General features: G+C 43.6%; 1 protein-coding gene across 1 annotated transcript in view; it reads left to right on the top strand.

Moving 5' to 3' along the window:
• Positions 1–12,269, top strand: part of EHMT1 (euchromatic histone lysine methyltransferase 1) — a 250,480-nt gene that overhangs the window by 138,776 nt on the left and 99,435 nt on the right. The window contains exons 10-11 of the mRNA XM_082263745.1: positions 5,594–5,739; positions 8,956–9,099. Of these exons, the coding sequence (XP_082119871.1) occupies positions 5,594–5,739; positions 8,956–9,099 (290 nt within the window). The remainder of the gene's footprint in view (positions 1–5,593; positions 5,740–8,955; positions 9,100–12,269) is intronic.

The following is a 12,269-nucleotide window of genomic DNA, read 5'->3' as shown; positions in this document are numbered from 1 at the left end:
CACAGTATACACATACATTATACACACAGTATATATACACAGTATACACATACATTATACACACACACACAGTATACACATACATTATACACACAGTATATATATATATACACAGTATACACATATATTATACACACAGTATACACATACATTATACACACAGTATATATACACAGTATACACATACATTATACACACACACAGTATACACATACATTATACACACACAGTATACACATACATTATACACACACAGTATACACATACATTACACACACAGTATACACATACATTACACACACAGTATACACATACATTATACACACAGTATACACACACATTATACACACAGTATACACACACATTATACACACAGTATACACATACAGTATACACATACATTATACACACAGTATACACATACATTATACACACAGTATACACATACATTATACACACAGTATACACATACATTATACACACACAGTATATATACACAGTATACACATACACACAGTATATATAAAGTATACACATACACTATACACACAGTATATATAAAATATACACACAGTACACATAAAGTACACACACCATCTAAATATCAGCCTGATTGAACACACTGCTGCTGCCCCCATTTCCTGGCATGCTGGTACTTGTAGTGCTCCAGCAGCTCACAGACATTGGATATGGTAATGCAGAAGAGGAGGGGGTGGGCAGGTAATGAGTAGGGAGATGTAGCAGGGATTGGGGGAGAAGTTTAGGGCATGTCCTTCCTCCAGAAGCAGTGCACTGTTCCTCACATGAAATCTATCGATCAGGCTCAGAGACAGGAGGAGCCCTGCAAGAGGAAACACAGCCTCAGCCCTTCCTCCTCCTCAGCAGGGTAAATACTGACAAGAAAACATTTGGTTTGTCTTCCCGAGCTCACCTTCTTCTATAAGGCTGCAGCCCGTCCTCTCCTCTCTTCTCCAGCTGTCCACGTCTTCTGCTCCATTATCAAACAAGGCGCGCTGGGGAAGGGGGCGTGTACACTGTGATCCCATAGGCTGAGAAGGCAGTGGAGAGGCGGAGCAGCTATAGACTCTGAATCTTCACAGTGAAAGGACGTCGGTAACTGACATTTCAGGGACAGCACAGCCGCCCTAACTGCGCCCCCCTGAATATTGCGCCCGGGGCGGCCCGCACCGGCAGCACCCCCCACGCTACGCCACTGATAGGGTATGCAATGACATTCCAGTATACCTGGTAAAATCCTTTGTAAACAGTGACTTGGATGTTCTGCCTTTATAACCACATGATCATTCCTAACGTTCTAAGAAGCATTTTATTCCTGGTATTCCCTTAATTTGCATACTTAAACCAGAAACAAACTAGAACTGCAGAACACATAAGAACTGTGCATTAGGGGTTAACTATCACAAGCAAAAGCAGCCCTGTAATTGTAATTGGACCTCAGACACCTGGTAGAGGCAGCGAATTGCAGATCAGGGGATCCTATCTACTAGTTGTGTCTTCATGTTTGAATTTTTTTTATACTTATGTTAGTTGGCTTCAAATTAAAAAAGAAAAGACATTTTATTAACATATAATTTTATATATGTGGTAGTTGTACAACCCCAATTCCAAACAAGTTGGGACAAGTTTTATAAAATCTACATAAAAACAGAATGCATATTTTGTTCACACAAGAAAACACATCAAATAAACTTAGAAAATGTATCATTTAGAAAAAAAAAGTAATTTTGAAATTGATGGCAGCAACATGTCTTAGTTGGGACAGGGCAACAAAAAGCTGCCAAAATACATGGTACTACAAGGAAAAGCTGGAAGAACATTTGGCAACAGGTCAGTAACATGGTTGGGTAAAAAAAGAGCATCTTGGAGGCTCAGAGTGTCTCAGAAGTAAAGATGGGCAGAAGTTCACCAATCTTGCATCTAAAAATTGTCAAACTATTTCAGAATAATGTTCCTCAATGTAAAATTGCAAAGACTTTATATCATTATCTACAGTACATATTATCCTAAGATTTGGAAAATCTGTGCGCAAAGGGACAAGGCTGAAAAGAAATATTGGATGCCTGTGATCTTGGGGCCTTCAGATGTCATTGCATTTAAACAGGCATGATTTTATGATAGACATCACTGCATGGGCTCGGGAATATTTCCAGAAATCACAGTCGATGTCCATAGAAGCAGCCCTGCCCATGGCAGCACTCTTGTTTATTTTATAGTCTGAGAACAAAAGGGGGTTTAGAAGGGGAGGTGGGGTCAACACAACCAATAACAGACATGCATACTTTTAAAAGTACAATAGGAAAGGGGAGTGTATGCTTATTGACAAGCCTGACCGTGTGCAAGAGTCCCCGACTGTCAAGTGAAAGCGAAACAATGCACTATTGCTGAAATGGCTTCCAAACCCTATCGTAGACTCTTATGGACTCGGCCACATTAATTCATAAGCTTGCACTCCCGTCATCTGTTAGAGTAAATCCTATATAATGTAGTTCACACAAACCATATTTGATAGTGATTATGTTATTTTTCCAGTAAATGAGACTATATCTGCAAAAGGAAATGGCAGCAGTTTTTCAATCATGCGGATTAAGCATAATCGAAAGCTACCACCCATTATTCCAGCAAAAGGGCAAAATAATTATCAAATCCATAATAATTCCACATCACAAACATATCTTCGCCAGTTCATACCGGGGCCCCGGCTGGTTGATATACATTTGTGCGGTGGAGTTCGCATCTCACTGCCATAGATCCGGACCGGCGTTCGCTCCAGCGGTAGCTGCTCGGAGCGCCCACCATTCGGGAGATCAGGCGAGTGGTATGCAGTCTCCATTTAATGGAAGGTTTCCACAACGAACAGTCTTTCCTCAATGCCAGATAAAGCCATATTCGCTGTGCATAGTGGATACCGGTAAACCAACACTGGTAGACATAATGGCAATTTTAAATAAAACACTTCCTGAAAAGTGTCCACACAAATATTAATAACATTTCCACTACAAGCTCTAGCATGCAAAGAAGCAGCCTTATCTGTACATAATACAGAAACTCCACTGTCAGAAAGCTAATTTAAAATGGTCTGTTGCAAAGTGGAAAACTGTTCTGTGTTCAAAAGAATTGAAACTTGACATTCTTTTTGGCACTTAAGGGTGCCGCGTCCTCTGTACTAAAGAGGAGTGGGATCTTTTGGCTTGTTAGAGCTCAGTTCAAAAGCCTGCATCTCCGATGGTATGAGGGTGCCTTAGTTCGTATGGAATGAGCAAATTGCACATCTGGAAAAGCATCATTAATGCTGAAAGATATAAAAAGGTTTTAGAGCAGCATATGCTCCCATCCAGATGTTTTTTTTTTCAGGGAAGGCCTTGCAAACAGTAATTCAGCAGGAGTATGCTAAACTGCATCCTGTTTCAGAATCCTGATTCAGGCAAGAATAGAACAACATTTCTCTCCCAAATTTCCAGCAACTGGTCTTCTCATACACCAGATGTTTGCGGGGATGCTGCACCGTAGTAAACATGGCCCTGTCAACGTTTTTGAGACCTTTTTAATGCCATCAAATTCAAAATTACTGATTTTTACATTTTAAACATTTGATATGTTTTCTATTGTGAATAAAAGATGGGTTTGAGATTTTTAAATCATTGTGTTGTTTTTTTGTAGATTTTACACAGCGTCCTAACTTTTTTGGAGTTAAAGTTGTATATATTATAGCAGTTTTTTTTTTTTTGCTTAATTCCTGCAACAAGACTAATTATCCTCCTTAGATATTGGCTTACTTTGGCCTCAAAGGCAAGGCTGTATTGTGGCGCTTACTTGCCATTGCAGTCTGTGTGATCTGAGCCAAAAGTACACTTCTCTAATGCAGTGATAATTGGAAAGGCAAATAAATAATGCTCCTGGAAGTATACATTTCAACACATGGAATTCTGCAGTTTACATTTGAACAAAAATGTCAAGTAGACCTTATCCAACATCATGGAAATTGACTGCAAATTGTCTTTAATTGAATGCTCTTTTAATTGCTGCTAAATTTTTTCCTTCTGTAGTGAATTTCTGATGGTTGTGCTACATGTATTACGTGACATTCTGTTCTGTCCTCTTAATGGAATCCTCTTAGTCTGCTCTTTTTGCTGTATTCCCAGTGGTGTTTGCTGGGAATGTACATAGTAACAAGCTCAATGCGTACTTACAGTTTGCAGCTTGCATTTAATACTTTAGTAATGCAGAACTTTGTTGCTCCAGAACTACAAGTCTCAGCACACCTTGCAGTTATTTGTGCTCACTCTTCATTAACAGATGTGTGTTGGTTCACACTACAAAACGGCTGTCCCAACCTGCTCATCGTTTTTTTTTTTTTTTTTTTTATTAATCAAAAAGGCAACGATTGGCAGAATTAATCATTTTTGATGGTTAACAGGAGGGTTAATGCATATATGGTCCCTGGAACGAAGTCTTTTTTTTTTTTTTTTTCCTCATATTTTTTTTTGTTTTACCAAGAAAAAGCATTTGGTTCCAGAAGTACTATGTTAATCCGAAAAAAAGCAAATGTATGCATGTGTGGCAAAAGAGAAAAAAATACTTGAGAACAAAAGTGAAAATTCTGATTGAAAATGAAATGATTGATATAAAATTGGCGTGTGATCAGACTAAAAAGTTGTCATTCTAGTAAACCTACAATATGACCACTGAACAATCCTCCATTCACCAAACTGTTACTGAAACCATAGGATATATGCCCATGAAGCAGTTTTGGGACTTTCTCAGTTATATGTGATCTTCATAAAGTTTTAGATAAAAAAAGAAAAGAAAATCTGAGAACTGTCTGCTGCTTTTCTATGCAATGATTAGTCAACCGAATAAAAGTAAACTTGAAACTACAGATTGTGGCATTTATCTTAATAAGAGAATAATTGCTTTAGAGTATCTGGATGTCACCATAGGAACCAACTGCGTCCTTAATTTCATACTTCTTTTGCAGTATGGTAACGGAGGAAACTCTTTGGCGGCTCTTGGGAAAAACAGACTGTCACAATTGTTCTTTTGACGCTTTGAAAGCGTCAGTTTGCTTTACGCAGAAAAACTGTTCGTTTCAGACACCCAGAATTGATATCACTGTTATCTGTGGAGTCTTATGGGCTTATTCATGAGCTCCTTTGGTGCCTAGAGCACTCGTGCAAAAAGAACTTTTTTTCCCCAGTCCATCCTGACTTTTTTTTCTCCACTAGGATTCTTCCCAGTTGCCTGTATGTTAAAAACCTGTTTAAAATTACAGCCAGCACTAAAATTAAAATCTTTGTTCAACAGACAGGAGACTGAAGGATGATGTAAGGGCCACAAGGAAGCTGTGAAAAGCTTGTGACATCCTTTACATATGCCTGATGTGTATTGAGCTGTTCAGCCTAGTGTTTCCAAGTTAATTCTAGTGTAAAGTGGCCCCATAATCAATGGTGCTAAACCATAGTAGTGTTGGAAGTGGTCTCACGAATGGACCACTATCAAAGCTGTAAGTGTGTATGCAGGAAATTCTCCACATTTATATTGTTTATTTAGAAACTAATTTCTTTCCCTTTTGAAGGTCTTCCCAATGGGTCTGACAATATGGAGGTGGATGGGCTTCAAGGAATTCCCCTTTGTAGCTGCCGGATGGAGACCCCAGAAGAGGATGAATTGATGGCAAAAGCTGGAGATCGATGCATGGCTGTCGAGAGCTCTGACCAGGAGGTGAGAAGTCAGGGACTTCATAGGGTAGAGTTTTTTATCATTTGGTTAGTTCTTTTTTGATAGACCCATTCCTAAAAGCCTAACCTTTCCAAGACTTTCAAGGATAATGTAAACCTATGTTTTTCTCATGTAGGCTAATGCAGAGGCTTCTCTTCAATGCTCAGCATGACCCTTGACTTTCCTATACTCACGTCTCATCAGCCACTCCATTTGGCTGAGCATGTCTACTATAAGCCTCACGTTGGTCCTGTCTGAGATTATGCTGTGCTAAGGTCTGTTCCCTCACCCCATATGACCGCTCTCAGGCCTGGCAATTGGCTGCTCAGGCAACCCATTCTGTGAGGAAGGAGAAGACCATTCTTAGTCCTGCTTAATCTCTGACACGTGCCACATTGCTTGAATGCATTCGATTTGTTATTTTGCTCAGGCAGGTGAAGAGCGCAAGAGTAATGAAGAGTGTATAAACAGAGGACAAAGTTCTAGTTCATTTTTAGTAAAGTTATACTATACTTGACCACTCCCCTGTATGCAGCCTGCTTCTGCTATGTTAAATGCCTACCTTCCTCCCTCCTTCCAGGATCTCAACTGTGGGGTTCTACTCAGCATCACACAACCTTTCTAACAGTGGCGGCTGGTGCGTTGGGGGCGCCGCCCCCCCCTATCCATTCGTCTGGCCCCCTAATCTACATGCAGGGGTGCCAAACGCATGGAGTTCAATGGGGTTTATTTTTCTTCTGAAGCACGTGATTAGAGCCAGAGGCTCTAATGGGCTTCAGAAAAGGGTGGACCCGGAAGCAGTGCTCTCTGAGCCCACCCATTGTGTGACAATAGCGAATGAATATTCGCTATTGTCACACGGATCCTCCTCCTGGCCAATCAGGAAGCTGGTCCGAGACCCGTTTCCTGATTGGCCGAAAGGTGAACCTTTGCCATTGGCCAAGGAGGAGGACTCGGGAGACGCAGAGGACTGAGGAGAAGCCGCCTCTGCATCAGGTAAGTGCACTGGTCACTCTGCACGCCGTGGTCACTCTGCATTGAAGGGGGCACGCTGTGGTCACTCTGCATTGATGGGGGGCACGCTGTGGTCACTTTGCATTGATGGGGGCACGCTGTGGTCACTTTGCATTGATGGGGGCACGCTGTGGTCACTCTGCATTGATGGGGGCACGCTGTGATCACTCTGCATTGATGGGGGCACGCTGTGATCACTCTGCATTGATGGGGGCATGCTGTGGTCACTCTGCATTGAAGGGGGCACACTATACTTTGATTACTGAAGGCCCCTTTCACACTTTTGTGACCTCAGTCATGCAATTTTTTGCCGCGTTTTTTTTACTGCAAAGCAATGCCTATTACATTTTTCTGTTTGCGCCCCCCCCCCCCCCCCCCCAGTCATTTTTATGGCTGAACTTTATTCAGCCATCTGGTGTGTGCACATTCTAGAGTGAATGCTTTTGGTAGACAGGCTGTGTGGCACCCAGCAGGAACAGGAAGAAAGGCAAGTATTTAGCATAGCAGGCTGCACACAGAAGGGGTAGGCATTTAAAGTTATGGTACAAGCTCCCTAAAAGTAAACTTGCACTTTAATGGATCCTGTTGCTTTGAGCAAATCACAAGTTGACTTTATTCATCCAAAAAGATCTTCATTGGGCAGCTGGTAGAATTGGCTTTACCCAACAATGTTTCTGTGTGCCAAGTGTCACTCTCTCTCGCTGTGTGCCAAGTAACCCCCCCCCCCTCCTCACAGGCCAGGTACTGGCAAACTCTTAGCTGAGAAATGACAGCTGTAGTGAATTAAACAGCCACGGACCCTCATTTCCCTGAGTGTATGGTGACCAACCTCTAACCAGCCAGACACTTTGAAGCCTCATCTATGTGCTAATATTGTCACATGACCATATCCTATTCTACTATTCTACGGATTGGCTGCGATTCCAGGGTGTCTGGTTACACAATGTGTTTCCGTATTGCACGAAACTGCTGGACTGTAACAGTTTAATTTAATGCAGCATCTGCATATGTTACTCAGAGAATGCTTCCTTCCACTGAGCTCCTCTCTCCCTCATTTCCTCCCCTCCAGCTGTTTGATCCTGGCTCCTGTCTCAGCCATTCCACAGCAAATCCTGTCTCCACTACCCATGAGCAGGAGAGGTAGAGATTACAGCACTGGAACTAAGGGATGTGAGCAGCACCACCTCCTCACAAAAGATCTTTAGCACATCTATCTTACACTTAGGATGGTGGTGCTGAAGGGTGTTGAATTTGCTGAATGTAGCAGACCATTGTCCCCTCCCATCCCCAACCTACACAGAAAGCGAGTATCCGCACATCTCCACTATTCTCACTTAAAGCAGGTGTCCGTCATTTCTCCATGCCCACTTCTCACCCTTCTCAGAAATATGCAGCCACTCCCACTCCCAGTACACCCTCATCACTACCAGCTTATTGCCCATAACGTCCTAACTAGCAACCACTTCCTGCTCTCACAGCACATCCATCCCACTTTTTTCCACAACAGTGCATGCCTCACTGGCCGCCAGGAAAGAGAACATGAGTGAAAGGAGGAAAAGGAAAATGACATAGTGAGAATAAGAAAAAAATCAAACTTTAAATAAACCAAAATATTTTTGTCATCTCTTTACAGTAGCTCATATTTTTGACAGATTATTCCCATTTAATACATTCAAACAACCTATTTCTCATTACCATACTTGCATGAATATTAACTTTTCTTTTTATTTTTTTACATCTATACAAGAGATTTTTCAGGGTGTTGATGACAAGAATTTTATAGTCACCTACCCTCTGTTGGATTATAGTTAGTCTGTAGCTCAACTACAGGGGATCCTTCTATAGTTAGCCCAAACTGAAAATTTAATTTTTAAATTTAAGAAGAATGACCCGTTAACTGACCTCACTGGGAATATTGCGTTAGACAAGTTGTGACCTGTTCGCTCAAATGTGTGCAAAGTTTTTTTTTTTTTTTTTTTTTTAATTTAAGTAAATATGGACATAACTATTGCTGTTTTTTTTTTTTAAGAGGATAACCCTAGGTTATCTTAACTCTGACTTTACAACATAGGGTGCCACCAACGTAAAGCATTTTTGCAGCCGTTGTAATCCGATCAAGTCTGAACTCCATCCTGTTTGCACCTTTTAAGAACACGTCATCCGTGGGTGCTCAACTATAATGGAAATGCACTCTTTGTTTTGCAGCTGAGCCGGTGTGTGAGAGAGGTGGTAAAGCATGAAGTAATGAGACCATCGAACAAGGTTCGACACTTGGTGTTGTGTGAAGACCACCGGGGGAAGATGGTCAAACACCAGTGTTGTCCTGGGTGTGGATATTTCTGCACTGCCGTAAGTTCCTGTTCCAGCCAGCTAAAACATCTAACAGTAGAGTAATCCAGTGTCAGGGAGGGCAAGAATGAAGTGCATTTTTTGATGGTGTAAGAAAGCATCTGTAAGCCCAATTTGAGACATTTTGTATGCAAACTCTAAGCATGAGCTTCTTTTAGTTACTACCTTTTTTATTTGTTAAAAAATTGAATACATTTTGTTATATCTATATATTGTGTGACCTAAAAAATTGCAGTTGCCACCACTTCCCTTTCGTTCACAGCTCCTTATCTTCTTGACCATTGGGTTATACTGCCCCCTACAGGAGTAGGACCGTAGGCAGGAAAAAAGCTTGACTACGCCTATGGGGCAGTCCCATGGGCTATACTCCCACTCTAAGCTATTGGCACTCATTGTTTTTTTCTGCCTAGTCAGGAGTAAGGACCTAGTTCCATGCTGGGATCTCTGGTCCTGGCAATTTTTACCTTTTTAAATGGAACTTTTTCTATCTTTGTTATCTTGTTCCTGTGAGAAACTACAATCAGCTGCCGGACTTGGCGACAAACTGAATAATCTAGATCCAAAGGTTCCCCCCAGTTTGGCCAGCGATCGCGCGCGCAGGCCTCAGTTCTGCTTTAGGTCGGCTGCGACATAGCCCCACTGGATGGGGGCTGGCCTGCAAGTTAAACTTTTCATGAGGACTCGGCCTAAGTGGCAGCGTTCCTCCTGGCCAACAGCCCCCCCATTCCGATGGAGCAGTGGTCTGTCAGGAGCGGTGCCCACCCTGTTCCTGGCATGGTAAGTAGCTGACCTCCCTCTTCCCCTGGAGGGTTTTCGGGTGGATGTGGGCCCTTCCCTGGGACCCTCAAGGCCTTATCTGATCTCCCCTTTGTAGGGGAGATCATGTTTGAAGCTTCCTTGGATGAAATCATTAGGGGCTCACAGGGGGGGGGGGATTACTCTTCTTCCTCAGTCTACCAAGGGCAAGGAGCCCCTTTGTAGACATGGGCCATTCTTCTTGGCTCAGAACAGGCCTTTTCGCTCCTTTAGCGCCTCAAGACAAGGGATCAAAGCCCTTCAGGGCCTCCTCCAGAGGTTCCAGGAGGACCTGGTCTGGCAAGCCATAATCGGGCTCTTCCAGATCTGCGGACAAGGCTTCCTCTGCATGAAGGGGCACCCTCCCCCGTATCTGGGGTGGGGGGGATGTCTTCGCTGGTTTTCAGATTCGTGGACATCCCTTGTACAGGGCAAGTCGGTCCACAAGGTAATTTGGTTTGAATAAAAGATCGAGTTTCGGTCTTATCCTTTGCAAAGGTTCTCCCCTTCAAACCTGCACTTGTCCCCAGATCACTTACGGGGTCTCTTTGGGACAGTGCAAGATTTGTTACTTCAAGGGCTATTGTTCCGGTACCGACTCCAGAACGTTTTCGGGGGTTTTACTCAAACCTCTTTACAATTCCCAGGAAAGAATGCAAGATACGTCCAATTCTGGACCTCAAGGCGCTAAACTGCTTTGTACGGCTACAGACGTTCCGAATGGAAAACATTCGCAGAGAAGTGGCATCCCTACAGGGGGATTTTCTCGCTTCTATCTTCATCAAGGATGCCTACCTTTACATTTTAATGTTGCGTCAGTGGAGGATCGTGGTACTGGGGTACCTGGACGATCATCTGCGAGTGGAGCTTCCGACTGCTCTGATGGACAACTTGGAGATTACTCTGCGAACTCTGAGGGAGTTCAGTTGGGTTCTGATGCTTCAGAAGTCTGCTCTGGTTCGTTCACAAAACTAGATGATCCGTGTCTTCCTCTGGAAAAATTCCATACATTGCAGGAGGCAATTCGGCTTCTGTTGTCCAGCAGACGGTGATCCCTCTGGGCTTACATGCGAGTGCTGGGCCTGATGGTGTCTACCTTCAAGGCGGTTCTGTTTTGCACAGTTCCACAAAAAGATCTCTGGAAAAGTTTCTAGTGAAATGGGACAAGAATCCACAGTCTCTAGAGGTGGCTTCCTTCTCCGGCAATTCAACAGGGAATATTATTTTTCCCCCTGTACTGGACGATTATCACCACGGATGCCAGCCTGTCCAGGTGGGGAGGCGTCCTCCGCACAGATTGTGCTCAGGGGGTCTGGACTCTGGAGAGTCAAGAAGAGTCCAGACTGCCAATTAAGGTACTGGAACTCCAAGCATCAGACTTTGGAGCATTGGACAATTCATCTTCAGGGATGTCCGGTATGAATTTATTTGGACAATGGCACGGCCGTGGTCTATGTCAGTCACCAAGGGGGGCACAAGAATTGTCAGGCGGAGTGAAGGTGGGCAGACCGATTAGTTCCAGCCCTCTCTGCTGTACACATTTCAAGGAAGGTACAGAGATTTGTGGCATGGCCTCGGGATCCTCTGGCTGATGCCACAGATGCTTTCTAGTGGCTCCAGACTGGTCTCGCACGTCTTGGTACGTGACCTGGTATGGCTGGTCGTCGATGCTCCTTGGAGACTTCCTCTCAGGGAAGGTCTGCTGTCCCAAGGGGCAATCTCTCATCCTGATTTACAGCCGCTGGCTTACACGGCTTGGCTGTTTAAAGCCAGGTGCTGAAGGATAGAGGTTTATCTGAATCGGTGATTCCTACACTGTTAAAGGCTAGAAAATCTACCTCTAGGAAGATCTACCATCGTACTTGGAAGACGTACATTGCGTGGTGTGAGTCTCTTGGGGTTCCACCTTTTCCTCCAATTGGTTGAGCAGAGCTTGGCCTTGGGTACCATTAGGTCCAGGTTTCGGCCTTGACGGTTCTCTCCATTGGCCACACATTCCTTGGTGCGTACCTTTTTATCCAGGGAGTTCGACACTTGGCTCCTCCAGTGCGGTCTCCATTGCTGCTGTGGGACCTCAATTTGGTTGTCCGTTCTCCAGGAACCTCCCTTAGAAAATATTTGGGAGGTTCCCCTGCTTATATTTTCCCAGAAGGTGGCCTTTTTGGTGGCTATTACTGCTGCGCGCAAGGTTGTTGGAGCTGGCGGCGTTGTCTTGTCCGTTCACCTTACCCGGTGGTTCACAGAGATAAGGGGGTTCTTCGTCCCTGTCTGTCGTTCCTTCCAAGGTCGTCTGATTTTTATTTGAATGAAGACATTGTGTTGCCTTTCCTATGTCCCAGGCCTGAACATCCTAAGGAAATTGCCTTGTATTTCTT

The sequence above is a fragment of the Pelophylax lessonae genome (assembly GCF_965119305.1).
Source record: "Pelophylax lessonae genome assembly, chromosome: 7".
NCBI classification, from domain to species: Eukaryota; Metazoa; Chordata; class Amphibia; order Anura; family Ranidae; genus Pelophylax; species Pelophylax lessonae.
The sequence above is the reverse complement of the archived record's forward strand: the minus strand, read 5'-3'. Positions and strand labels throughout refer to the sequence as shown.